We start from the raw sequence: 27,602 nt of genomic DNA on the forward strand, positions 1-27,602 counted from the left end.
AGAAAAATGAAGATGAGTTGAATTTGAATATGAGTGAGGTGAATGTGGCAGGTTTACGTGGAGATGAGGGGTATCAGTGTGTTGTAGAGAGGATTGAATCCAATGCTGTTATCTGTAAGATTAAAGGTGATCCTGGAGCATTGGATTCACTCAATGTGAGTGTAAATATGTCTTTATGCAAAATATGTTTAATTAGTTAATTAATTGATCAGCAATAATTGAATATTTTAAATAAAAAGATTATCATGTTATATTTTTCAGATAAGCATTGGTCATTTTTATGTTAAAAAAACCTTTGAGTCTCCAAGTGGTATGAAGTATTTTTCCATCCTTGTCGTGTTGATTGTGATCATAATTCTGGGTGCTGTTGGTAAGTGGATTTCAGATTTATGTTGCATATTTTAACATTAGTCCCACAAGGACTAATACTGTGTGTGTTTGTGCTCATCCTTGAAGTCGGAGTCATTGTTCATCGAAAGAGCCAGAAACAAATGAGTAAGAAAATGAACGATCAACTGGAATTGATGGAAAGCAACATTAGAAGGGATATACGGCAAGGTCAGTCACCTTTAAAACTGCTCTTTATGATGTGGTGTTTGCATAGGCAGACATCACTATATTTATTTCTCAAGAAGTTTGTCATAGATTTATACTGAAAGAGGGTCAAACAAGTAGTCCCACAGTCCAAAGACATGCGCTAAAGGTGAATTGGATGAACTAAATTGGTCATAGTGTTTGAGTCTGTGTGTGAATGCCAGGGTGTTTCCCAGTACTGCGTTGCGGCTGGAAGATCATCCGCTGCTTAAAACATTCTGGAATAGTTGACGGTTCATTCCGCTGGGGCGACGCCTAATAAATATGGGACTAAGCAGAAGGAAAATGAATGAATGAATCAGTCAATCAATCAATCAATCAATCAATCAATCAATCAATCAATCAATCAATTCATAATTGCACATTAGTCACACATATGACTAAACTTCTGTTTAGTCATATGTGTAAGTTATCTTATTAGCGTTTTTTTGCAGGTTTAGCTTTGGTACTGACTGCTGTAATGTATACAGTAAAAACATATAGTTTTTTTAGCTGCAGATAGCTACTCTGCCTTTGTACATTACCGATCATTTTTTTCTTTTATTGTTCAGTATTTTACAAAGCTGTATGAATGCAAAAGTTTTAACCAAGAATGAAACCATCAACAAAAATACAGACCCCCTGTCTGTTAAAAAAAAACAAGAGCAGTCATTGAGAAGTCATTTCTTTAATAATGCCAGAATTGTCCAGTGATTTGGAATGGATATTTGTGAGTGGTGCTTTTCTTGAACACATTTGGACAACAGTTTTTTTTTAATTTACCAGTAAAGTTGTTATAGAATTTTACAAATTTTTATTGGTATTACTGTGTGAAAGGGGTGGTTGATGACAGTCACCCCACCATTACCCAACATACAGCAGTAAATTGATAGGTCCACTGGCAGGTCACTCCTGCACCACTGCACCGAGCAGCTGTAGGAAGCAGCTGTTTTCAGCAACAAGAAAGACCTCTTTTTTTTCCTCGCGGGATTTGCCTTCAATGTTGCACTGTTCATAGTGTGGGAAGAAAAGAGGCCTGCTCAGCATAAACAAACTTTAATAAATATAAAGTGGCCTCTACTATTTTTGCTGCTCTTTATGTCTTTCTGGAAGTGTTCTCTGGGACTTGAAACAGGCGTGTTGCACAGGTGTCTCTCATTACCCAGCATTCCCCCATCATCCAACTCAGAGTAGAGTTTCCCTGAACCATTTTTACTTTACTCAAACAACACTGACATTTGTAAGGTGGTGTCTACTTTAGTTGTTCAGTGTTGAGACTTTCCCTTATCGTTTCGGTCTCAACATTATGTATGGAGGACATATAAAACTTGGCCTGGATTTTGAAGCTGCACTGAAACTGCAATTTCAGATGCACTCCTGTGCAGACGTGCTATTGACACACTCTGTATATTACCCAGCAGGCACACAACATCATAAGACATTAATATTAGGTTAGATTTAGATCATGATGTCAGGTGACCAAAATTCATTGACTAGCCAGAGTCTAAGGACAACATTATTTTGATGTCCAATAAGGACTTACATTGATATTTGGTTGGTTTTATGGTTGTGTTGGAAAGTGATCAAAATCCAACATCTGATAAATGTCATAGTGGTAATGTCCACACAACGTCAAGGTGTAACATGATTAGACGTTGCTATTTGGTTGATTTTAGGTTCATTTTAGGTTGGACATTAGACATTAACGTCGCCCTGACGTTGGGTTCTGATGTCAACCTGATTTTCATTTCCAAACAAAATCTAATATCCTCATGACGTTGGGCTACAACGTCAATTTAACGTCATGTACTGTATACGTCCTGTGCCTACAGGGTAGTTTGTTTATTAAATGGTTTTATTCATCTATGATTTTTACGTTCCTGCAAGTCTTTTATAATTTTTATTTGGTGAGATTGCTTGCATTTTGAATGCCATTTGCTCATTTAAAGGGGCTGTTTTGGTCCCTTAAATTTGTCAAGAGGAAATGGTTACTAAGGACTTTGTAGCAATGGTTATGGGAATACTTAGATCATTAAGAGGGGAATACTTAATGCCAGCCCTAAATTCCTTAAGTCGAGCCTTTTAAGTTGAGTTTTACTAAGGGTAGCTTTAACCTTCAAAATAAAGGTTTTCTTAGCTTAAGTACTATCATGCAACCGGGCCATGATTTTAATTAGCACTTTTTTCTTTGTTTTAAACTTTGAATTGTCTCTTTTGGTAAGAAGGATATGGTTTGCAATACAAAACAAATAATTTTGATGATTTTCAGCCTTACAACACTATCAACTAGAGATAAGGTAAAAGCAAGGAGAGTGAGGGAAAAGAGAATCATAGGAAAAAGGGGAGAAGGAGAAGGAAAAAAAGATTTCCTTATTGAATCTCCTATCTTATCTTCCCTTGGTGATTGGAGACCAAATTTCAGGTATCCCCCAAATTTGGCCATCCAGCAGTGAGCCCAATTGTCCTTCAAGCTACCTGCTCCTACTTGTGACAGTGTATACAGAAGCTGCAGGCTCTGGCGTCCAGTAAATGATTGCGACTACTCTGTCCCCTGGTAGATGACAATCATCCCTCTGTGACCCAGTGGACATAACAAGCTCATCTGTCTATCCTAGCAAGTCATAACAGCTACACTAAAATGAGCAACTGTGGACAACAGCTGGTTTTATTCTCTTCCAGTCTTTCGTCTTTAGCATCTTGTTCCCCTTCAACAGTAGGGGCTCTTTTCCTTTATATCAAGTTTTAAGAGAGGGAAAGAATAAAAAAAACTGTAGTCCAACTCTCCAAACATACCGCTGTGGTCCTAAACAAGATTAGAGGCCCATCAAATGCAATGCAATATAATTGTACTGAATTGTAAAGTATGATTGTACGATGGCTCACCCAACAGGTACTTAGCAGTACACTGCTCCATCCTGTGGAATAGTTATTCCTTACTGTGGCGGAAATTAGCAAAATTCCCCCTTTTTTAGCATTTTTTTAGCATCATAGCACACCCTGTAGAAGACAGCTGCCCTTTATGATCAGACAATATGGGGAAATCTTTTTAAAGCCCCGCTCACTGTAAGATTTTAGCCACGATTTTGTCATCTGAGACAAATTTGGGAAATCCTAAAAGATTCAAATCAGTAATCGTTGATCGTTGGTTTGACATGTTCACAGACAGCCGTTTATTGCCCGCTGCAATCAGATATCTCCTCCGATGAAGTTCATGCAGTGTCAGAAGATTTCAGACACTTTCCTGCAGTGTGACAACAGCTGCGATGAGTGTCAATCCAAGAACCATTAAGAGTGACAAATCTGATGACGTAATCCATGCGACAATTCAATTGACCGCAGGGAAATGTCGAAACAGTTTTTTTCTTCCTGGTTTAATTATTGAGATTCGCTGTGTGCAAAATTGCCTCTATAGATTGTTTACGTTTGCTGTGAGGAATAATTTCAGAACGTGGGATAGTGAAAGTGTCAGGCGTGGATGACGTCAAACTCTAGGGGCTTTTTCTTTCATGTTTGGCACGTCTTCATTGCCATTCAGTCTGACTTTATGACTGCTGAGATCTTACAGTGTGACATGGGACCCATGTTCGGACAGTCTGACGTGCTACAATCGTTCAGGATGATAACAATCGCACAGTGTGAGCCGGCCTTAACACAAGTGCAACAAGCATCCATTAGCAATAATGATTTTTCTCGTCTTCCTTGACATTGCAATCCCCCTTAGCACCGAGGGCTCTTTTAGGCATATTCCTCTTTCATCCCACTGTTTTGGCCCCAACATAACATTTTTAGTGTAGTAGACTACAAAACTACAAAAGGAAAGAGGCAGCTGGTAACTTGTTAAACTGCTGCACCATGGGAACTGTAACCTACATTTCTCATAGGCCTTAGTCAAGTTTGTAGCATGATTCATGTTTTTAAAAAGCGTGTTAAGACGCATCTTTTAAAATTGCGTATGAATACAATCATTTGTGAAGTGTATGCATTTTATGTATATTGTGTAGGTGTTTGTATGTATGCATGTAAGGTGTGTGTCGATGCATATGTGAGGTCTAATGTGTGTGTTATTGTGTGGATACATGCATATATGCGTGTACATATATGCTTTTATCTGAGTATATATTTGTTGTTTATTATGCTTTAGGTCTATACATTTTTATGTGGTTTATTTTAATGCTTGTTTGTTGTTTGTGAAGCACTTGAGTTGCATGCATGTAGGAAAAGTGCTATACAAATAAAATGTATTATTATTATTATTATTATTATTATTATTATCAATTCTTGACAAGAATGGAAACAAGGCCTGGGGGTATAGAAGTAGAAGTCATTTGAATTGCACTGTTGTTTGTTTACAAAATACTGATTGTTCAGTTGGTGGAAAAACTTTCATTAGCTATAAACGTAAGACAGCTATGTGATCTGGACTTCATACTCCTGCCACTGTTCCATGTTTAATTGTTTATGTTTGTTTTAACAGGTTTTGTTGACTTGCAAACAGAAAAATCGGACTTAATTGATAACGTTGGGGCCATACCTTTTCTGGATTATAAACACTTTGCCTCAAGAATCTTCTTTCCAGAGGTTGAAGAGTTTTATTTATTTAAGTTTACTATTTGATGCTTATGCACTATCAGAGACTTTTTAGGCATTTATTCAAAATAATAGATGTTTTTTCTTGTATTCTTCTATTTTCCAGGCTGGTACTCTGGCAGCAGTCATGATCAGAGACATTGGGGAGGTAAAATGTTGCATTATCTTTAGTTTGTATGAAATATAAACATATCACACTGTATAAATCTTACCATGCGTTCACAGACGAGGCTTCAATACTGTTTCAAATTAAAGTATCTTGCACTGACTGGTCTTAAAAATCAGAGTTTTTGTTTTGTCTCAAAATGGATACCAGTTCTGCTTTTTGTTTCTTTGTAAGCCATATTTATTAAAAAAAAGTAATTTAAATATTGAACTTAAGCCTAAACCATGTCTGTGAAACCAGGCTTAAGGTTTTAACTCTATTACTGTCTTTTCTTGTGGCCAGGACTCTGCGCAAACAACTGTCGATGAGAAATGTCTGGCTTTTGCTGAGCTGATCAGAGATAAGCAGTTTCTCAGTTGTTTTGTGCATGCATTAGAGGAACAGAAAAACTTCAGCATTAAAGACAAGTAAGTTAAAAACAACACACTTGCCATAGAGGTTTTAAATACATTCTTACCTCTGTGTGATAGTTGGGGCTATTTTGATCTGTCTAGCTGTCAACAGAGATAATGTCTGCGTGTTTTCTTTAGAAGTCTATTCTGAAAACGTTGACCACACTGAAACATTCATGTGCCTAGTTTCTTTTTAAGTTCAAAATACTTAACTGCCGTGATGGTTTTGCTCGAACACTTGCCTGAGCAGCATTTATAAATATAACAAAAAATTGTTTATGCACATGATTGTTATATACATCAGCATGATTGATTTTATTCAATCTATTAAATTTCAGATTCAAAGTGCTTTATTTGCTTGGTGTTAGGCTGAATCTCCATTCATGCCAATAATATCAGAGTCAGCCTCTTAACTAGATTGTGTAGATGATTGATTGTCTGATTCCCAAAACCAGTTAGCAGCACGTTTTGTCTGATATCCCAAATCAATCACACCATATTTTGTCTGGAACCCAATACAATGGAAATCAGATGATAAAACGTTTGTTGAATAATCTTATTTGTATCTGACCAGTGCAATTTCAAAAATGTTGTTTTATCAATCCGCTTTAGAAGAACATTTTATTAAACCTTGAAACATAGACAGTCCTTCCTATCTCTTAAGACAAATATTACACGAAACCCCACAAAGATTAAACTATAGCAAGCGTTAAAAATAAGTAACAGAATGAAAAAAAATCTACAATAAAAAGCATACATTTATTTAGATTTTTAAGCAGTAAATTGTATAGGATATATTATCAGATGACAAAAAGTAAATAAAACTATTACACTTAGGATTCAATGATAAATGAAATAAATAATTTATTGATAACTAAACAAAATACAGAAAATTTAGACAACACAGTACATCATTGGGTCTAAATTACAGATTTTTATTACAAATAACAATTTATATATATATATATATATATATATATATATATATATATATATATATATATATATATATATATATATATATATATATATATATATATATATATATATATATTATTTGTTTTTTTTAATTTTTAAAAAAATTTTTACTCTTAGACCTCCCGCTACACACACATTTGCCTCCTTTGATATCATGTTGGATAAATTAGGCTTTATTTTGGTCACAAAAGTGAACAGTGTGAAAAATCATAGGGGGAATTGCATTATATTTCACAAGTCTCACTAATAACAAATTTAAATGGACATTTTCTAGAAGTGCAAGCAAGAAGTACATAAACTCCCCTGGTCATGTGACATTTTAATTTTTAAATGTTTATAAAGCATAAATTTCTTACCCAAAACCAAAAAAACAGTTCCCCTTCAGATCGGGAACTCCAATGCCATGTCGATACAACACTTTGGGGAATCACGTGAGCACCAGCTACTGCTGATGAATTGGCTGAGCGCAGCTCTTACAGGTTACAATCGTCTGAGTATAAAGCACCTGAACTACAGGGGTGCAACATGGGGGCTAATGCTTGCACAACATGCATTTCCCCCAATAAGCTTGCGCTGAACCTGTGCAAGGTCAGGAAAAACAAGGAGCAGGTCCTGCTTGTTGTGCCTCTGTGGCCAAACTGGACCTGAGTTTCCAAATTCACACGCCTTGTGATGGCCCCTTCTTAACGAATTCCCCTGAGGATTTTTTGGAACTTCCATGGATGGTTTCTAAATTGAGTGCGGAAGACTTAGGTGACCTACACCATCACTCAGGCTAGAGTACCCTCTAAGGGGCATGCCTTGCCCTGAAGTGGAATCTATTCGCTGTGTGGTGCGCTTCTCTTCGAGAAGAACCCTGGACATGCTTCCTTCAGGATAAGCGAGAGCTGAGGCTGTCACCCTCCACGCTGAAGATTTTAAGTTGCCACCATCTCCGCTCACCATGATGTGGTGGATGATGCCACTCTGAGAAAGCATAAACTCATCATCTTTCACAGAGGTGCAAGATGGTTATATCCATCTCGCCCCCCTCTCATGCTCTCTTGGAATCTCTCTGTAGCCTCAGTGGTCTGCTGCAAGGTCCGTTCTAGCCACTTGACTTCTTTAAGGTTCTGTCCATGAAGACAGCTGCTGGTCACGTTGACATCAATCAAGAGGGTTGGGGATCCAGAGGCATTTTTGGTCAGCGAGTTGTGCCAGGCCGGTCTACTCTCAGGTAATCATGAGATCCTGGCCCAGCTATGTGTCCAAGGACACTGGAAGGCTGCAAGGCGTGGCAAAGTCCAGCTACTGTGGTGTTTCCCACACACTTTTCCAAAGTGTTGTACCGACAGAGCATTGGAGTTCCTGGTCTGAAGGGGAGGATCCCAGTTATAGCCCACATTTCCCAAAGGAGGGAACGGAAATGCAGTGTCTCCCTTACATTCAGAACCAGGATGTTTTAGAGCTTCCAGTTATAAGTAATAAGAAACGGTGTACAGTAGATTTAAACAGGTTAAGATAATTGATGCATTTCCAAAAAGCTTTGTTAGACAACTATGGTCACAAGTTGTGCTGTTATCAGCATAACTCAATGAATCAGTGTTTCCTAAATCCACAGTTTCGACGAATGCTGACAAACAAACTTGTTTTTAAATCTGTGGTTAGAAGCTTCATTTCTCTCTTAGTGTCTCTAAATGTGACATTTGGACTTAAAAACATCACACACTAACAAAATAAGCAAATCAACATTCAGTACAATACATATTTTATATTCTTTTTCTTCCATATATATATATATATATATATATATATATATATATATATATAATTTTAACTTTACGTCTTCTAGTTTGTTTAGTCAAAGTGTATGTCAAATTGTGTGTCAGGCGAGTCTCGTTGTTCAGGAAACGCAACAGTGGTTAGTTTCTAGGTTTGCGTTTTAAAAATAAATTGATCTAATTCACTCGCTGGTTTTACCTTTAGTCTGCTCATCTTTTTTTGTTCTTAACAGCTTGTGTTTTTTCCCTTCTCTCTCAGATGCACAGTGGCATCTCTATTGACTCTGGCTCTCCACGGAGACCTGCTTTATCTCACAGAAATAATGGAGAATCTTCTGCAGAGTCTGATGGACCAATCCAGCAATGCAAATCCCAAACTTCTCCTGCGCCGCACAGAGTCCATAGTGGAGAAGCTCTTGACCAACTGGATGTCCATCTGTCTTTACGGCTTCCTCAGGGTGTGTTCATTCACTTACAGTATAAACTGTATGTTCTTGCAAATTTATGGACATAATGAGTGTGTTTTCTATGTAGGAATCAGTAGGACAGCAGTTGTTCCTGCTGGTTTCAGCTTTGACTCAGCAGATCTCTAAAGGCCCGGTGGATTCGGTGACAGAAAAGGCTCTTTATACACTCAGCGAAGATTGGCTTCTCTGCCAAGTGCAGGACTTTGAGCCCCTGGTCAGTATTTCCGCTTTCACTGTCTCTTTTATGCAAATGAGGAAGTGTTTGTGAAGTTAATTCTGGAAAGTACTAACTTCAGAAGTACCTTGCTGTAATTTTCATGTTTTCACATTCATGTTTTATTAATTCATTTTAAATAAAAAACATCAAACCTTTCCTCGGTGTGGTTTGACACAGGTAGCATTTTGTTTGTGCAAAAATACAGGAAAAATAGCAGTAGTGGGAAATATTTTTCATAATTTACAGTGAGAGGATTGTGATCTTTTTAAATATATTCACAAGCATTAATTTTTTTGTGAAAGCAAAGCTGAATTACTCTGGTTTTCAGTGTCCCGCAGTCCTTCTCAAATTATTGAAATTTGCAGATTTTTTGCGTTAAGTACTTTTTATTACCTTTACGTAATTGTTGTTGATTATTTCTTATTGTTATTTTGTTAAAAAGAAAACAGCCATGCTGCTTAATATTTGGTTGTAACTGTTCTTCATTTAAAAAAAGTTCAGAAGAGCATTTATAATAAGTAAAGCATTTATTTGAAATATAGTATAATTTCTCAATAAAAGTCTTAATTTCTTTCTTTTACAGATCATTAACTTGAACAGCAGTGTACGATTACACATCTGTCAATTATACATATTGCCTATCAATCATAACTATTCCATCTTTATATATTTTAACTTTCAGAGATCTGAAGAATCTATATTTTGCCGCCATAACCTTATATTTTTGCATCTAAAAACTAGTCAACAACAGTATCATTGTGTGTATTTTTGTATTAATTGAAAGCACTGAGAAATACTCAGATATTTCAAAAGCTTTAACTTTTGCTATTTTAAGGATGGAAAAAAATAGTCTGTCTGTCTAAAAGGGTTGTCCTTATTGTGCATTAAGCCAATCAGACTCTCATCTTCCATTCAGGATTTAGTTCCATTGCACCATTGCGCATTGCACATCATGATTTTGCCAAGTACGATGCGATCCTGGATTAACTTCTGTGCTGATCCCGGAACATCCTTTTTGTTCTACAGAATTCTCTACCTCTAAACCCAACCATATCTGTAAATTATTCCCAAAATCAGAGGGGAATAACAGTTGGATAAAAATCATGTAGAAGTGCATAAACCTAACCCTAAGCCTAAATTTAGCATAAACGGTAAACATATCCTTTAATTCTGATTGGCTGATTTTAATGTTGTTTCTGGATCAACATGTCCTACTTGGTGGAATCAGGTTGGCGATTGCCCACTCGCTATTAACATGACTGATTTTGTAAGTAGAAAACTGGACGATTCATTAGCGAGAAGTTGGTTAAAGACCATCTACATGAGGATAGATACAATTTATAGAACGAGGCTCTTCCGTTTGGCCTCTTCCTTTCGACTATACATTTTGGACAATGGTGGTGGACGCTATTTCATAATTTCGTTTGTTAAGCCCACTGATTTGTTTCTAAACTATTTCTAAATTCAGTTCTAATTTCCACCAAACTAATAAATGAACAATAACAATGAAATGTGGTCACAAAACTGAGTTATATTCAAACACACTTAATGTTCCTATGCCTTATATGGTGATGCATATCTCTTTAAAACTCAACAGGTGGACAAATAAAAAAATAAAAAGGTATAAAAACAAATACAAAAATGCATATAATAAATACTACTGATAACAATAACATTAAACAAATGTAAAATGCCATAAATAAACTGACTACAACAGAGCTGGATTCCACCAAAGCTCCCCAAGGTGAAGAAAGTATAGGAGGAAGTAGTGTTTTTATATTTATGTTGACAGAAATTTTACTTTACATTTTAATCATTTAATTCATCATATGGAAATATATTGTGTATTGCTGTACATCCCTGTGTGTGTATTAAGCAAGGTGTATGCCCTTTTTAGACTCACAGAGGCGCATAACTAACTAATAATGAATCATAATAAGTCTTCTTTAGACTCACATAGGCGCATAACTAACTAATAACTAATAATTGACTTAAGACCAGCTTAACTTTAGTTGGTCACTGGCGCAGTCTATTTCAGTCACCTCAAAATAGCAACACATCAACAATGTGCCCTAAAATACCTCCTTTTTAGACCAGCATGCTCATGAGTGCACAAAGTGGTGCAGATGCATTTGCTATTGCAACAACATGGTGCAAAACGTGATAAGGAAACCAGCGCTGGGCTGAAACTAGAAAAAAAACAAAAAAACACTTGCGCCGGGTGAATGGTAGGGCCCCTTAGAGTGTTAATAACACCTAAAGTTACTTTATAAAAAAATTGCCTGAACAATTTGACCGTTTATAGATTTGTTTTTAAAGTGATTATATTTCTTAAAAATAATTCAAGTAAAGTTTTGTCCCATTATAAAAATTACACTTTAAAATGTTGCCCACATTAACTGCCCATAAACTTCTGCTTAGTCTGCTACCTTTACCTCCGTCCTTCAACCACAGAAAACATTCTCTAACTTCCTTCCGTGTGTTTCTCAAAACATCTTGCGCAAGGAATCATGTGTTGCTTTCTTACATGTAGATACACTGTTGCTCTTTCAGTCAAAAGCCATTGAGACTTTTATTACAGCTTTAATTTGGTTCCTCTCGTTTTCTCTTCCTAGTTTTTTTCCTGACCTGCTGTGTCATACTGATCCATTTGTGTCTAGCTGATTTTTCTTTTTGCTTATAAGCACTTGTGCGAAAGAGGAAAGGTTAATGACAGTATTTGGCCAGAGTCATGTGTTCAATCCATCTTCCCCCCAGAATTTACCAGAAGCAATTCACGGTCAGACTGGTGTGATATTTTACTTCTGCATTTTGTGTTCTGCAAAGGATATCAGCTTGCACAAGCCTTCCTCTAACCAGTCCGGGCTGTACCTGTTTTGACAAGCAAATAACTGCCACAAAAACACTTATTTGTGTCAGAAGACAATTTAACTTATAGACTAATATTGAATCTTGCCCCTTTATTACAACAAAGATTACAGTTAAAGGGAGAATATTTTTAGTGAACAAAATTAAGTGGACTTATAGGTAGGGCCGGACAGACATTTGTAAAAAAATCAGCGAATTTATGAGAAATAATTTCCAGAACTAAAAACTTAACTTTTAACGTTTATTTAAGGTTTACATTGCAAATCCAATTAGATTAACTTGTTTGGTAAAAAAAAGTAAGTCAAATAGTCATATAATATATCTACTTTTCAGTAGACAGAAAGTATTACTTTCATTACATCACTACATTACAAACTGTATTGTACTTAAATCATACATAAATTGACATTATTCAATAATATTACTGAAATAATATTAAAAACTGAATAAATGTATATATTTACTCACATTTACATAAGTAAATAAATAGACTCAACGATGGGCTAACAAATCTGGAAATCTCCCGATTCTGTGTTCGTCTACTTATAAGCAATAAAGGTTTATTGATACATATCTATCAACAGGTCTGCACTAAGTACACTGTAAAAAATGCTGGGATCCATACAATTAATTTGTGTTAGAGCAACATGAAAGAATTAAGTTAACGTATTAGTTGAACATAAAACAATTAAGTTGTCCCTCAACAAAAACTCAAGAATTTAATTTTAAATAAGTAGTTTGAACAAGCAGCAAACATACTTTTTGAGTGTATATAGAATGAGAGAGAAACTTAAGAGAGTAATTTAGGTTTTTATTTTACTGATGGTGTTTTATTGTTGTTGTACAGCATTGTTTTGTGGATTTGAACATGTAGGTTATGGAAGATTCTGATGGTTGCAGATATTATGAGCAAAATATCCAATGTATTTTTTTTATTTCCTTAATTTAAACTAATCTAAAATGTAATTTAAGTTGATTTTAATTTCAATATATTAAGTCCAGCTCATACACTCAAAAAATAACTCAAAAAATTTGGATGAACTTAATTTAATTGAGCACAGGATTTCCATCCAATCAATTTGTGTAGCACCAGCTAAAACACAATTTACACAATTAAATGCAATTGAGTTGGTTTAACGTGATTTTATCAAATAAAAGTTTAAATACATTTGTATTTTTTTTTATTTAAACTCAAAAGTCTGATAATATCACGTCTATTAATTGTACATTTCGAAGTTTGAGTTTTATTTGAAGTTATCCTAAATTATCTAAAAGAGCCATTTTGCAGACATTAGAAAAAGAGATTTCTGCAAAATTGTTGCAAGCAATTTTTATGGGTGGAATTTAATCAATCAAATTAAATATAGTAATGTTCAACTTAATTTCTTTGTTTAAATTCAGCTGATATACATTTTTTACAACCAATTAACTTAAAGAAATTTAGTAAATCCAAGGAATTATCTTTGAATAATTTTTTTGAGTGTATACATTTGATTAAGACCGATCTCAGAACTCATTTTAGGACAGTTATTGCTCACCGAGCAAAGCAAAAACTGCATTTTTGCTGATTAAACTGCCAACACCAAAAGCATGGGTGCTTCTGCAAGGTGGTAATCTCAAAACTCAAAGCATTACATAAAAATCTTCTAAATCTTCAAACTAAAGTGAAGATTAAAGTGAAGTCTTTCCATTCATTTTAAGCACCTAAGTTTACTGTTATTGTCAACATTTCCCTCTGTTAATTCAATCCTGCGCAAAGCATGCTGGGAACTACAAATCTCCTAATCAAGTAGTTGGACCGACACAATTCTTTCATGCTGTCCCAACACAAAACGCTTAAGTTAACTTAATGGTTTACAAATTTAAGTGGACTGAACATAAAACAAATATATTGGCCAAAGAAATGACAAGAATTGCGTTGTTTCAACTCATTTTAAACAGGTACACTGCAAAGAATTTTGTGTTTAATAGACGTCTAATAGACCTCTAAACATAGACAGTTGGGCTAAAACAAGGCTAAACTTGGGCTGTCAGTGAAAATCTAATAGAAATCTACGAATAGCTCAAAACTAGACTAGTCATCAAATAAACAGATTAGACAGACTTTATATGTGTAGTCATTCATTTCTTTTTATTTGATGACTAGTCTAGTTTTGGCCTATTCTTAAAAGTCTGTTAGATTTTCACTGACAGCCCAAATTAAGCCCTGTTTTAGCCAAGATGACTAGACGACTAGTTTAGACGTCTATTAAACATCTATTAGACATCTTTGAAAAAACAAAAAATGCTTGCTGGATCGTTTGAAGAAGCAGAAGTAATAATTTTTTTGAGTGTATTGTGTGATTTTGAACATGATTTTATGTTCAAAGAAAACTTTTGAAATCCTTAAAGATTCATATTGTCCTAGGCTAAAATCTGTAGATTTTGATCACTGGTGTGACATCTTTAAAAACAGCAGATTAATTGCAGTTGCGATCAGATTTTTCCTCCTATTAAATTCTGGCAGTGTCAGAAGTTTTCAGATGCTTATCTTCTTACTACTTTTAACTTCACGTACGAGACTATCAAACCAAGAACTAATTGTAGTGCACAAGAACCTGATGATACAATTGTTGCAACAACTTCTTATGTTTGCTGAGAGGTCCTATTTCGAAACGTGGGTTACTGAATATGTGAAGCATGGATGATGTTGAACTGCTGACGAGTCTTTTATAGTGTGTTCATAATTGGCTCTTCTTGGCTGTTGTACAGACAGCATGAAAACAGATCTTATCTGACAACCTGTTGTATTGTGTACGATTATTTAAAAAAAAATCACACAGTGTAAGTTTGAATTTCAACATTCATCCATGCTTGAATGCGTTGTAAAATTTTAAGCAAAATTTTAAGCTGTTAGGATGCTTGTTCTTTAAAGTGTTTCCTTCTCTATTCCTGCTCATTAAAAGAGGAACCGTTTTATAAATAATTGTACTTGTCACATTTATAGTTGCTAGTACATCTCATGTCATTAAATGAATTTCTCCACCTGTAGAAACTGAAGGTGGTGTTTGCCGTGGGCACTGGAGAAGAGATCAGCGAATCCTTAGAGGTCATCGCGCTGACCTGCGACACAATACAGCAAGTCAAGGAGAAAATCTTACAGACATTTCAGCGCAAGTTTGGTTTCCGCTACACGCAGCAGATCAGGGATATAGAAATCGGTTAGCAGTTCCCTGTTTATCCTAATATTTCATAATACCTCTTTAAGTTTGAAAGACCTACAAGAACTAATTCCTGTTCGGTGTTTCTGTTTGCTTTTGCAATTACAGAATATGAGAAGGAAGGAAAGTTTGTCATGCTACAGGAAGTCGATGACACCTCAAAAATTCGAGGGCACGTTACCATGTTAAACACTCTGAAACATTATCAGGTGAGTCCATGACAACAAAACATGGTGTAAACAAATCATGGTTGAGACTTTTCAGTGTTGAAAAAGGAAAACAAAATCACACACTTGTATTTAAGGCCGTGTGTTTGTGTTTTCAAATTGCTATAGCGCATAGAAACATCACTGTTGGTTTATTTTTAACAGATTTGGATTAAATGTATTTTATTTACTACATGCAGTGATAACTGGATGAAATTTCATTGACTGAAGTAAAATTTAAGACACTAAATCAAAAAATAATGTGCTCAGATATTTGACCTACTACTCAGTGTTTGTTCTCACAGTAAAACTTAAGCCTTAAAGGTCCCGTGAAGTGCTATGAAATGTGCTTTTTTATTCAATGTTTGACGTAATCTTAACTGAAAATGTAGAGAGTGTTAGACTTAAAGTAGACTTCACATAAAGGCCTTGTTCCAAAAGTATGCCTACAACATACATTACCTTCCAAACGATGCATACCTGTACATAAAATGAGAAGGAGGTGTAAATGTGCATCATAAAGCAGGACCATTTAAGATTAACATATATTTAATTTTGTGTATTTGTCCACAGGTGTCTTGTGGATTACTTTAAAGTATGAATTTTAGACCTTCAAACTTTATGTTGAGCTCTTTTTAAAGGTGCTTTAATTGAAGATAAAAGTTATATACATTATGGATGACCTGTGGATGAACAAATCGTTTAAGTAACCATCTCGAAACTAAAGTAACCACCAAGAATACCCATGCAGCTATCTGTGAAATTGTGGGTTATTTACTGTAGGTGAATAGTTACAACATCTTTCTACCTCAAAACAAAGTGTGAAAGAAAATCGCAACAAAATAAGTTTAGAAATCAAAACTGCCATGATCACTTGGCTTTACTCAAGGTTTTTGAGACTGACCTTTCACTTCCAAGGCTTATATCACAAGGCCATTTAAACCCAGATTATACTAATCTGTTGTGCAAACCCATAACACAGCAGCGCAGTACTTATATTCACTTAGTTTTAGAGTGAACATGCTGTTAAATATGTATTTCCTTCCAGGTCGGCGATGGAGCATGTATTAAAGTTATTACACCAAAAATTCATGCCCCATTGAAGACTCAAAACAGTGTAAAAGGTGAGACATTTTTCACATCCTCCTCCATTTCAGCTGAAGCAACACCATTCCTAGTAACAAAAGAAAATATGATATTTTTACTTTGTAGTTATTTTGCTTTAAATGGTTGTGCATTCAGTTTATTAAAGAGCCCATATTATGGGTTTTTGAAAATGCCCTTCCATGTAGTGTGTAACACAGCTCTAAGTGAAGTGAAATATCCAGCTAAGGCTTAAATCTGTAAGTGTACAGTGTTTAAAACTATTGATTCATCTATAAAAGAGTCGACTCATAGTGCTTCAAACGAGTCGTCTTGATAACGAGTCATTAGGTGTTTCGCGATGACGCAGCCACGAAACACAAGCCTCGCCAGTAGTTACGCGCGCAAACCAGGGAGATTTGAAACCTGCGGCCCCGCCCACTAACACAGAAAAAACACTAGACACACACACACAGACGCCGCCGGTCGAATGAAGTCACGCTGTGCTCAGATGGATAATATTGACAGTCTCTACCCAAAGATGAAACTGTGAAGAGTCAGTGGTTGAGGTTTATTCACTAGTGTAAGTAAGTGTGATTAAAATTGTTGCCTCGTTTACTCTAGCTTGCAAATTATGTATTTATTGTGTTTTGTTACTTGTTAACCTGGTACAGTACACGCGGTTACTCTTTATATTCTCTTATCACATGTAAGCCACGTTAAAAACGCGACGCGTGCCGCTTTGTTTACGGATTTAACGTTAAAGGCTTTTGTTAGCTTCGCACTGAGGAGGGGGTTGGGAACAAATGAATCGCTGAACGATTCATATGGGAGTCGTTGGGATAATTAGGTAAAAATAAATGCAGATTATAAGACCATCAAAGTGTTTTATGACCTTGCATGCATATTAGACTGTTGTTGGAGACCCTTACAACCTAAATATGACCCTATTTCATGTATAATATGGGCTCTTTAATATCAACACCTGACTGGTTGACAACTCGTTTCATTTTCAGAAGTTTAACTGAAACAGCATTTAAGCTTACCACAACATCCTACCGCCTCTATATAAAAACTTGAAGTATAACCATGTTAAAATGCAGACCGACTGTTGACCAAACCAGTATTTCTTTACAATGTGCAACTGTTGAATTCTGATATACGTCTTTAAAACAATGTATCCGAGGGGTCTTAAAAAGTCTTAAAATATCTTAAATCTCAAAAGTAAAATTTTAGGCCTTAAAAAGTCTTAAAATTACTGAAATATTGTGTTGTAGGTCTTAAATCATTTTTAACAGGTTTTAATTTTCCTTTGTTCATGTGTAGCTTCCCAATCTGGCCATTAAAACTCATACAATCACTAACAATCCCAATCTCAATAAAATATTACATTTAAAAATAACATTTTTAACTCTATTTACTATACAGTTTTAATTGCTTTCCTTACGGTAACATTTCTTTAAAAGAGGCCTGACCTATATTTGTTATTCATACATTTTTATTATTGTATTATTAAATGGATCAAATTATAATAATTTTTTGATAGGGTAAGTGAAAATCTTTTGCAACTAAGATTTATTCAAAAAAATCTTTAGCATTTAGCCTTGTATAAGTCTAAAATTTCCTTCATAATAGTCCTAAAAAGGTTTTAAAAAGTCTTAAATTTAACTTGGTGAAACCTGCACAAACCCTGTTAAAAAACTGTTGGTCAGCGTAATAGCATAGCGGTTAGTGCGCCGACATATGGTGCAGTAACACGTGAGGGCGTCCCGAGTTCAAATCCCGGCTTGAGGATATTTCCCTATCCTACCCCCCTCTCTCTAGCTTCGCTTCCTGTCTCAATACTGTCCTATCTAATAAAGGCAAAAAGGCCAAAAATAAATCTTTTTTAAAAAATGTTGCACATCTTTCTTCATTTAAACGAAATGTTTTTACTGGATTTGCCATACAGTGACCACGATTAAGTTAGAAAGACAACCATAATTTGCATAGTGACATAAGAATGGAATTCCTCACACAAGCATGAATATACAGTAATGCATGTGTCACATTGAATACTTTTATGAGGCTTTATGGTGCTTTTTGGCACTTGACAGCTTCTAGTCCCCATTTACTTTCATTATAATGAAAAATAACATCTTTTTGTTTGACATGGGTAAACAAATGAAAGAAAATAATGAGAATATAATCCATTTAGTTTGTATTTAGATGTCAAAACAACTGAAATGGAAGTGGTAACAGAGTTTAAATTCATAGACATTGTTTCTATCTGTGTATCTTGCTCTTATCATGACACAAGGAGGACGTTTGGCCTTGTGTAAAGGAAGTGGTGGTGTCAGTGTGTATGTGTCTTTAATTAATTTCCTACATCTGCCAGTGTAATCTATTTTCCTGTGCATTCACCACATACAAAAAGAGCTTCTAATTTTGCTTTACATGTTTTTGTCAGTGGCTTTGCTGTGCGGTATTTTTATAATCATTCTTATTATTTGAAACACTTTGGCTACACATTTGTTTTACACATTATTGTGGGTGCTACATATATGTTACTGTGAAGGTGCAGTTACTGTAAAATGCAAATGGTCCACATAGAAATCTGACACATGGAAATATAATCACAAACAAGTTCATATTTAGATTTAGCATATTTAAAATATGTCATATGCAATATATAATTTAATATATTGCAAAACTGACAGCTTACGTATTTTTTACAACCATTAGAATGATTTATACAGTGTATATTGTGTATGTTGTGCACAAGTAGCTAGAGCTGTACCAAAACAACTGAGAAAAGCTGTAAGATTTTTAAATGTGAATATGAGCACAGGTATTTATTTTATATGGTTGTGTTTGCATGTGTGTTAACTGAAATTTAGAGCATCTGCATTTTTGCAGTTTTGTTTGTTGATGTGGGCATTTCAAGTTAGCACTTAACCACACCACAGATTCTGCAATGTACAGTGACATTTCCTGTCAGCTGTTTAAAAAGCACAGTCATTTATGATTATTTGAACAGTACCAGTTTAAATATTATTCACTCATTATTATGGTGTTTTGTTGCACAGATGATGAGAACTTCTCTATCAAGTACTTCCATCTGGTGAGTCATCACGCAGAATGTTTTAGGTCTATACAAGTTAAAGGAGTCATTTCAAATGACTTGTGAAAACAGTGATTGTGTTGCGTTTTCATCCTCGGTCACAGAGTTTTCACGGAGTTTATGTGTTAAACCAAGTTTCATGGCACTGGCACTTTAGTGAAGTGTGAATGGGTGTGTGATGCTTTCAATTTTACCCTCTTCCTGTTCAAAAAAAGAGGAAGTGTTTGTTATAAGAATCCTGTTGCAGTTGAATCTTACAGATTGCCTTTTCTGATTATGAAAGATTTAACAGCTTAAAGACTTTTATTAGAAATACAGTGGTACATATTGTAATATAGCTTCAATTATGCATTACTTTGGATATAAAAAACTGATTCAACAGATTTTTCCTATTTTTCCTTTTCCTATTTCCTATCTAGGTTGATCCAGATATTGACACGGACTTGAGCAACCACCCGGAGAAAAAAGCATTAAAAATCAAAGAGATGTACCTCATCAAGCTGCTCTCCACCAAAGTGAGAATAATGGATATAAAAAGCATTTTACTGCATACCAGAGATAGATAGATAGATAGATAGATAGATAGATAGATAGATAGATAGATAGATGGATGGATGGATGGATGGATGGATGGATGGACGGACGGACGGACGGACGGACGGACGGACGGATGGATGGATGGATGGACAAGATAACTGATGGATGTATGAACATATTTATGAATGAACAGACAGAGGGACAAATAGATGGATGGATGCGCTGACAAATGGATGGATGGATGGATGGATGGATGGATGGATGGATGAACAAAATAACTGATGGATGGATGGATGGATGGATGGATGGATGGATGGATGGATGGATGACTGGATGGACAAAAGAACTGATGGTTGTATGGACAGATGGATGACCAAACAGAAAGAGGGACTGATGAATAAATGGGTGGATGGATGGATGAATGGATGGATGGATGGATGGATAGATGGACAAAAGAACTGATGGTTGTATAGACAGATGGATGAACAAACAGACAAAGGGACTGATGAATAAATGGATGGACTGGTGGATGGATGGATAGATGGATGGATGGATGGATTGATGGATGGATTGTTGGATGGTAAAACAAACTGACAGATGGATGGATAGATAGATGAACAAATGGATGAACAGACAGAAAGACAGATGTATATTAGACTAACAGATGCACTGATTGATGGATGAATGGATGGATGGATAGATGGAGGGACAGATAGATGAACAAACAGACAGATAAATGTTAGATAAACAGATGCAGTGACAGATAGATGTAAGTATGGATGGATTGATGGATATTTCAAGATGGATGGATGGATAGACAAAAGAACTGATTCTTGAATGGAAAGATGGATGAACAAATAGACAGAATGACTGATGAATAAATAGATGGACTAGTAGAAGGATGAATGGATAGATGGATGGATGTATGCAGGGATGGAAGAATGATGAATGGATGGATGAATGGATGGATGGATGGATGGATGGATAGATGCATGGATGGATAGATGATGGATGGATGGATGGACAAAAGAACTGATTGTTGTATGGAAAGATGAATGAACAAACAGACAGAAGGACTGATGAATAAATAGATGGACTGGTGGATGTATGGATGGATGGATGGATGGATAGATAGATGGATGGATGTATGCAGGGATGGAAGGATGATGAATGGATGGATGGATAGATGATGGATAGATGGATGGATGGATGGATGGATGGATGGATGGATGGATGGATGGATGGACAAAAGAACTGATTGTTGTATGGAAAGATGAATTAACAAACAGACAGAGGGACTGGTGAATGAATGGATGGACTGGTAGTTGGATGGATGGATAGATGGATGGCTTGACAAAAGAACTGATGGTTGTATGGACAGATGGATGAGCAAACAGACAGAAGGACTGATGAATAAATAGATGGACTGGTAGAAGGATGGATAGATGGTGGATGTATGCAGGGATGGAAGGATGATGGATGTATTGATGGATGGATGAATTGTTGGATGGAAAACGAACTGACAGATGCACGGATAGAAGGATGAACAAATGGATGAACAGAGACAGAAAGACAGATGGATATTAGACTGACAGATGCACTGATTGATTGATGGATGGATGGATGAATAGATGGAGAGACAGATGAACAAACGAATAAATGTTAGATAAACAGATGCAGTGACAGATAGTAGATGTAAGGATAGATGGATTGATGGATATTTCAAGATGGATGGATGGATGCAGGGATGGAAGGAGTATGGATGGATGGATGGATTGATGGATGGGTGGAAAACAAACTGACCGATGCATGGATAGAAGGATGAACAAATGGATGAACAGACAGAAAGACAGATGGATATTAGACTGACAGATGCACTGATGGATGGATGGACAAAGAACTGATGGTTGTATGGAAAGATGGATATACAAACAGACAGAGGGACTGGTGAACAAATGGATGAACAGACAGAAAGACAGATGTATATTAGACTGACAGATGCACTGATTGATGGATGGATGGATATTTCAAGATAGATAGATGGGTGAATTGATGGATATTTCAAAATGGGTAGATGGATGGATGAGTGGATAAATAGACAGGAGATTGGATGGACAGACAGACGGATGCACTGACAGATACTACAGATGGATGGATGGGTAGATGGAGTGACAAAAGGATGGATGGATGTATGGCCAGACAGCCTGTGTATAGATAGATAGTCTCTATATGGTTGTGTGTACACATAATACATAACACAAATGTGCTGCTTTTGTCCAGGTTGCAGTTCATTCGTTTGTGGAGAATCTGTTCAAGAGTATCTGGGGTTTGCCTAATAACAAAGCCCCACTGGCTGTCAAGTACTTTTTCGACTTCCTCGATGCACAAGCAGACAGAAAAAAGATTACAGATCCAGACGTTCTGCACATCTGGAAAACAAACAGGTGCTGGAGAACACACCTCCACTGCAAATCACTGTGCATAGCTTCAGCAGCAGCTGCATTGACTAGCAAATACAATTATCAAAACATTCATGCACATCCATAAAAGATTTTCACACCTCCCTCGCAGCCTTCCGCTTCGTTTCTGGGTGAACATCCTGAAGAACCCTGACTTTGTGTTCAGTGACATGGAGAAGTCGCCTCATCTGGACGGCTGTCTGTCCGTCATCGCTCAGGCCTTCATGGACTCCTTCTCTCTAGCGGACACACACCTGGACAAGGTAAACACTGAGACCTTACATTTAAAAACTGTGACTATCACAGAGATTCTTGAATGTTTTTATTTCTTCGATAGCATTCACCAACCAATAAGCTACTCTACGGGAAAGACATCCCTCAGTACAAACAAGAAGTGAAGTCATACTACAAATTAGTAAAGGACCAGACGTCTATCAGCAGCCAAGAGTTAAAAACGTTCCTCCAACAGGAGTCAAAGGTACAACCGTTTAAACACTACCTGTAGCTTTAATTAAGCATCTTGATAGAATTATTACGTGAAACATGTCAAATACCTCAATTTAAACATCTCTCTTCTTCATAAGAAACATCAGAATGAGTTCAATGAATCGGCAGCTCTGCGTGAGCTCTACAAGTACATGCAGCGCTACTTCACTGAGGTACATCCTTCTTCTACTCTTTCGTGCATTCATACCAGTTTCACAGCACACTTTCGTTGTGTTAACAGGTACATTTAAGTCACAGAAAATAAATGTAGGAAACCTATTTTTTGAAACATGACAACACTTTCACATCCTGTTTTAGTTCAAAACATGCTTTTGAAAGGAGATTTGATACTGTAGATTCCACCAGAATGGTGTTTCTCAACCGCTGTTTCTCAACAGAAGCAAGCCCAGCATGTGTAAGCTGTGAGCCAGCTTGCTAGGTAAAAGTACTAATGTATAAGCATAATGTGTGGAAAGTACTGGCTCTGATGTGAATATCATGTTAGCCGTGTTCATGTGAAATGGCAAATAAAAGTAACACAAGCACAATATTTTTGATATTTGTTGGAAAATGGAAGAATAACATTATCCAACCTGTCAGCAGGTCAGTAGCACACACAATTGCAGCAGCAAACTGTACATCACCATAGATATTTACAATAGATGTTGCCTACGCTATTGTCTATGTCTATCGGAAGGAATGCACCAATAGAGCTGCCATCTTTGTACAGGGTAGCGCTCCTTGAATGTGCGACCAATGTGCAATGGAGGACTGGCCATCCAGAACCAGAGATATATACATAAAAATACAAATATCTATGATCTGGAGTTTTCCCGGTGGTCAGTATGCAAATATTTTTTTAAATTACGAAAATTATAATTTAAGTCACATTTTTAAATCAATGGATAAGTGATCGAATGAGCATTGCCGACAAAGAGCGTGTGTTTGTGTGCTTGGAAATGTATTATTCTTCCTTCCTGTTAAATTTGAGCTAATCCATGTCTTGAAACACACCCCCTCTCCTGCTTTCACTTCTAATGCTAACAAAGGGAGCGATTCGTTAGTGATGAACGACTCATTCGCCGACAGTAATAAAAGTTTCTAGCACCGCACCATCATGTCATATTTCATTGACATTGTTTGCTTATTTTATTCAACAAAACTAGCATAAGCCTAGTATTTAGTGCGAGTTGGTGCTACTTTGCCTTATGGTCAGGGCTGTAAGTGACAGTATTATCATCAATAACGTTACTTGATTTGCACAAAAGTTTGTAACAAACAAAAACGTAATGAACGAAATCTTACCTATGAAATGTTTTGCCTTTGTGCTTTGTTTTCTTTGTTTGCTTGTTATTACACCCGTACACAGCAATAAAGTCCAGCATCTTCACATTGGCTTTAGTCTTGACTAGTGCGCTTGAATGACATTTGTGCTGGGAGCAATGTACAAATGTGGCTGCACTATTGACGCATGCTCACCGTCCGTATGCAATGTCTAGTGTGGATATCTATGGTACATCACTACATTGTGAAAGAAATGATCAGTATGTAATTTTTAATAATTCTTTTAAATGACTGGTGGTATCAACAAAAAAAAATAATGTTAATATATTTTAATTATTTGTAATGTGTGTGTAAATATATATATATATATATATATATATATATATATATATATATATATATATATATATATATATATATATATATATATATATATATATATATACAGTATATAAAATAATAGAATAATTGGCGGTTCATTTCGCTGTGGCAATCTCTAAAATAGCATCTAAGCTGAAGGAAAATGAATGAATGAATGAATGAACATTCTTCAGAATATCTTATTTTGTTTTCAACATAAAAAGTGCAGAAAACTTTGGAATGGCTTCAGTGAGTAAATGGTGAGGAAATTGTGTTGTTTGCTTAAACTATCCCTCTAAAGTGTTACTAATAACGAGAGTTTCAGAATTGCGCAGTACATATATAGCTTCTTCAAATGTTACCAGGCCTACTTTTTCCAACGAAGAACGTTTATTATTTATAGTGTCGCGTAATGATTTCTTTTTAATGCTGTCTGCAGATTTCTCAGAAGCTGGAGCAAACAGACGCCCCATCTAATCTGAAAGAGAACATGCACAGAGTCAAGGAGCTTTTTGACAACATGAAGCGAAGTGGTTGGAACTGAACTCCCTCTTCATGTTATCCAAACGGGTAATCACGCTGCGTTCTGTTTTCTTTTTATGCACAATAAACAGAAATGAACTGGAAGCGTCTTCTTTTTAAAGACTGCCATCACCAGCAGAGAACACACACATTCACTTCTGTATGTTGGCTGGATGGTGTACGTGACAATGTGAATGTACTGTATATCCGTCAATTACTGTATAGAGTTTGAGAGAAGCTCGTCATCTACTTATTTTAGACTAATACTGAGCTGTTTATGGAACATATCACAAATCTATAAGTATGCAATGTGATGCAATTAGTTTTTTCAATTTTTGATGATATGTTAAAATAAGAAGGTCTGCCTCCAATCATTTATAACTCTGCTTAAGGTTAAACATCTTTTGCAAATGGACTAAATAGTTATTTTGCACACTGCTTACTTTTGTAACGGTCCTAGTCTGGACAATACTAATAAAATGTGTGTGGTTTTTTGTGTGAAAATGTGTGTGTAATGTATTGAACGACTGTGTGATAACCGTTCGTTTATGTTCCTTTGTCGCCCTCTAACGGTTACTTTAATAATAATTCTAAAGTCTAATGAGGTGTATTTAAAAAGACTTACATTAAATCACATCGAAACAAATTAAGAACAGCAGGCAAGCTCGTAAGCGTCATTCGTGGACGTAAATGAAGAGTTCAGATGCAAAAATCATCCCAAAGTGCCATCTGAATTTTTCTACTAAAATTAGCATTTTTCTCAAGCTCCTATGTATAAGTTGAGTAATTTCCCTTTTATGTCAATTAATACGTTATTTTCATTGCTTTTCATGTGAAATAAGTGAACATACATAAAAGGAGTCTTAGAAAAATTGTCATTTTAGAAGAAAATTTCAGATGGGACTTAGAGGTTTTTGCATCTGAACTATATATATATATATATATATATATATATATATATATATATATATATATATATATATATATATATATATATATATAACGGTTGAAGGTTTTTAAAGAAAATTATTCTGTTCATCAAGGTGGCATTTAATAAATGTAAAAAAATGTAATTGTTAAATATTCATTACATTTTTTAAATATTGTTATTCTTATTGTATGTAGTTTCAAATGAAATTATTACTCAAGTCATTATTGCTTTTATTACTATTTCCATTAATAATTATAATACCAATAATATTAATATTACAGTGATTTCTAAGGGATCATGTGACTCTGAACACTGGAGTAATGAAGATAAAAAATCATTAAAATCATTGGAATAAATTATTAATTTAAATTATGAACTACTTTTGAACAATTATTTTATAGTGCAATAAAATTTTACTATTTGTATTGTATTTTTGATCAAATAAATGCAGCCATGGTGCATGGATAAGCTTATTTTAAAACATTAAAAATCCTAGTGACGCCAAACTTTGGACCAGTAGTGTCTAAATTAAATAGTGTAACATAATCGTATTTTTTTTTTTATTGTATTAATAATAAGTATCATATTAATTTGCATCATTAATAAAGCTAACATTATTAATTAAACTAACATTTTACTTTTTATAAATGACTAATTTGATAATAATACTTAATCAATAATAAGTCGAATTATTAATACTCTAGCATTTTGGTTAGTGTTTAGTCCTGTTCTAATGTACAGTAAATTAGAATGAACAGTTTTCATGTGCATCTTTGTTTTAAAGATGGTCATGAAATGTCCATAAAAAAATTATTATATATAAATATTATGTAAATGTCCAAATAAATTATTTGAAGTATAGTAGAAAGCGTGGAAAATATTCAGTGACAAAGGGACTAAGCCGGAAAGAAAATGAATGAATGAATTAATATTCAGTGACATATTGATTGTGTACATGGATATTGCATATAATATATATATAATCATTATCTAAATTATAAAGCAATGCAAAATATGAAGTTGTTATATTAATTTATTAATACTTTTTATTAATTTTGTTCTTAAAATTTATATTTTATCATTTAAATAGCATTTATTAATGTAATTATTTAATATAAAAAAGAAATTGCCTCCATAAACATCTTGCAAATATATTATTACATCTTATATTATTATTAATATTATTATCAATAATATATATGCATAAATTGTAATAAAAATATAGTAATACATTTTATATTTGCAAAAATAAAATATATATTTATTATAACATATTTATGTATAAAATATGTATCATAATAAATTATAATGTGACGCAAACTACCGATTTCCTATTGGCTTAAATGAGTTGGGCGAGCCTCATTTTCGTATGGTGGTCCTGCGCATGCGCGCTCATCCACCGACGCGTCACTGCGCATTCAAC

At 35.2% G+C, this 27,602-nt stretch overlaps 1 protein-coding gene across 1 annotated transcript in view; it reads left to right on the forward strand.

Annotated features, from left to right (window-relative positions):
* The window catches only part of LOC130223005 (plexin-C1-like), a 31,749-nt gene extending 5,997 nt beyond the window's left edge, over nucleotides 1-25,752 (forward strand). Inside the window, exons 14-31 of the mRNA XM_056455656.1 lie at nucleotides 3-155; nucleotides 262-370; nucleotides 457-558; nucleotides 5,048-5,151; nucleotides 5,267-5,308; nucleotides 5,609-5,733; nucleotides 8,716-8,914; nucleotides 8,991-9,137; nucleotides 15,040-15,208; nucleotides 15,317-15,417; nucleotides 16,463-16,538; nucleotides 19,566-19,600; nucleotides 20,020-20,115; nucleotides 22,418-22,581; nucleotides 22,709-22,859; nucleotides 22,934-23,074; nucleotides 23,181-23,255; nucleotides 25,166-25,752. Coding sequence (XP_056311631.1) covers nucleotides 3-155; nucleotides 262-370; nucleotides 457-558; nucleotides 5,048-5,151; nucleotides 5,267-5,308; nucleotides 5,609-5,733; nucleotides 8,716-8,914; nucleotides 8,991-9,137; nucleotides 15,040-15,208; nucleotides 15,317-15,417; nucleotides 16,463-16,538; nucleotides 19,566-19,600; nucleotides 20,020-20,115; nucleotides 22,418-22,581; nucleotides 22,709-22,859; nucleotides 22,934-23,074; nucleotides 23,181-23,255; nucleotides 25,166-25,270 — 2,094 coding nt within the window. The 3' untranslated portion in view covers nucleotides 25,271-25,752. The remainder of the gene's footprint in view (nucleotides 1-2; nucleotides 156-261; nucleotides 371-456; nucleotides 559-5,047; nucleotides 5,152-5,266; nucleotides 5,309-5,608; nucleotides 5,734-8,715; nucleotides 8,915-8,990; nucleotides 9,138-15,039; nucleotides 15,209-15,316; nucleotides 15,418-16,462; nucleotides 16,539-19,565; nucleotides 19,601-20,019; nucleotides 20,116-22,417; nucleotides 22,582-22,708; nucleotides 22,860-22,933; nucleotides 23,075-23,180; nucleotides 23,256-25,165) is intronic.
* Nucleotides 25,753-27,602: the final 1,850 nt, after the last annotated feature.

The sequence above is a fragment of the Danio aesculapii genome, chromosome 4 (genome assembly GCF_903798145.1).
Source record: "Danio aesculapii chromosome 4, fDanAes4.1, whole genome shotgun sequence".
NCBI classification, from domain to species: domain Eukaryota; kingdom Metazoa; phylum Chordata; class Actinopteri; order Cypriniformes; family Danionidae; genus Danio; species Danio aesculapii.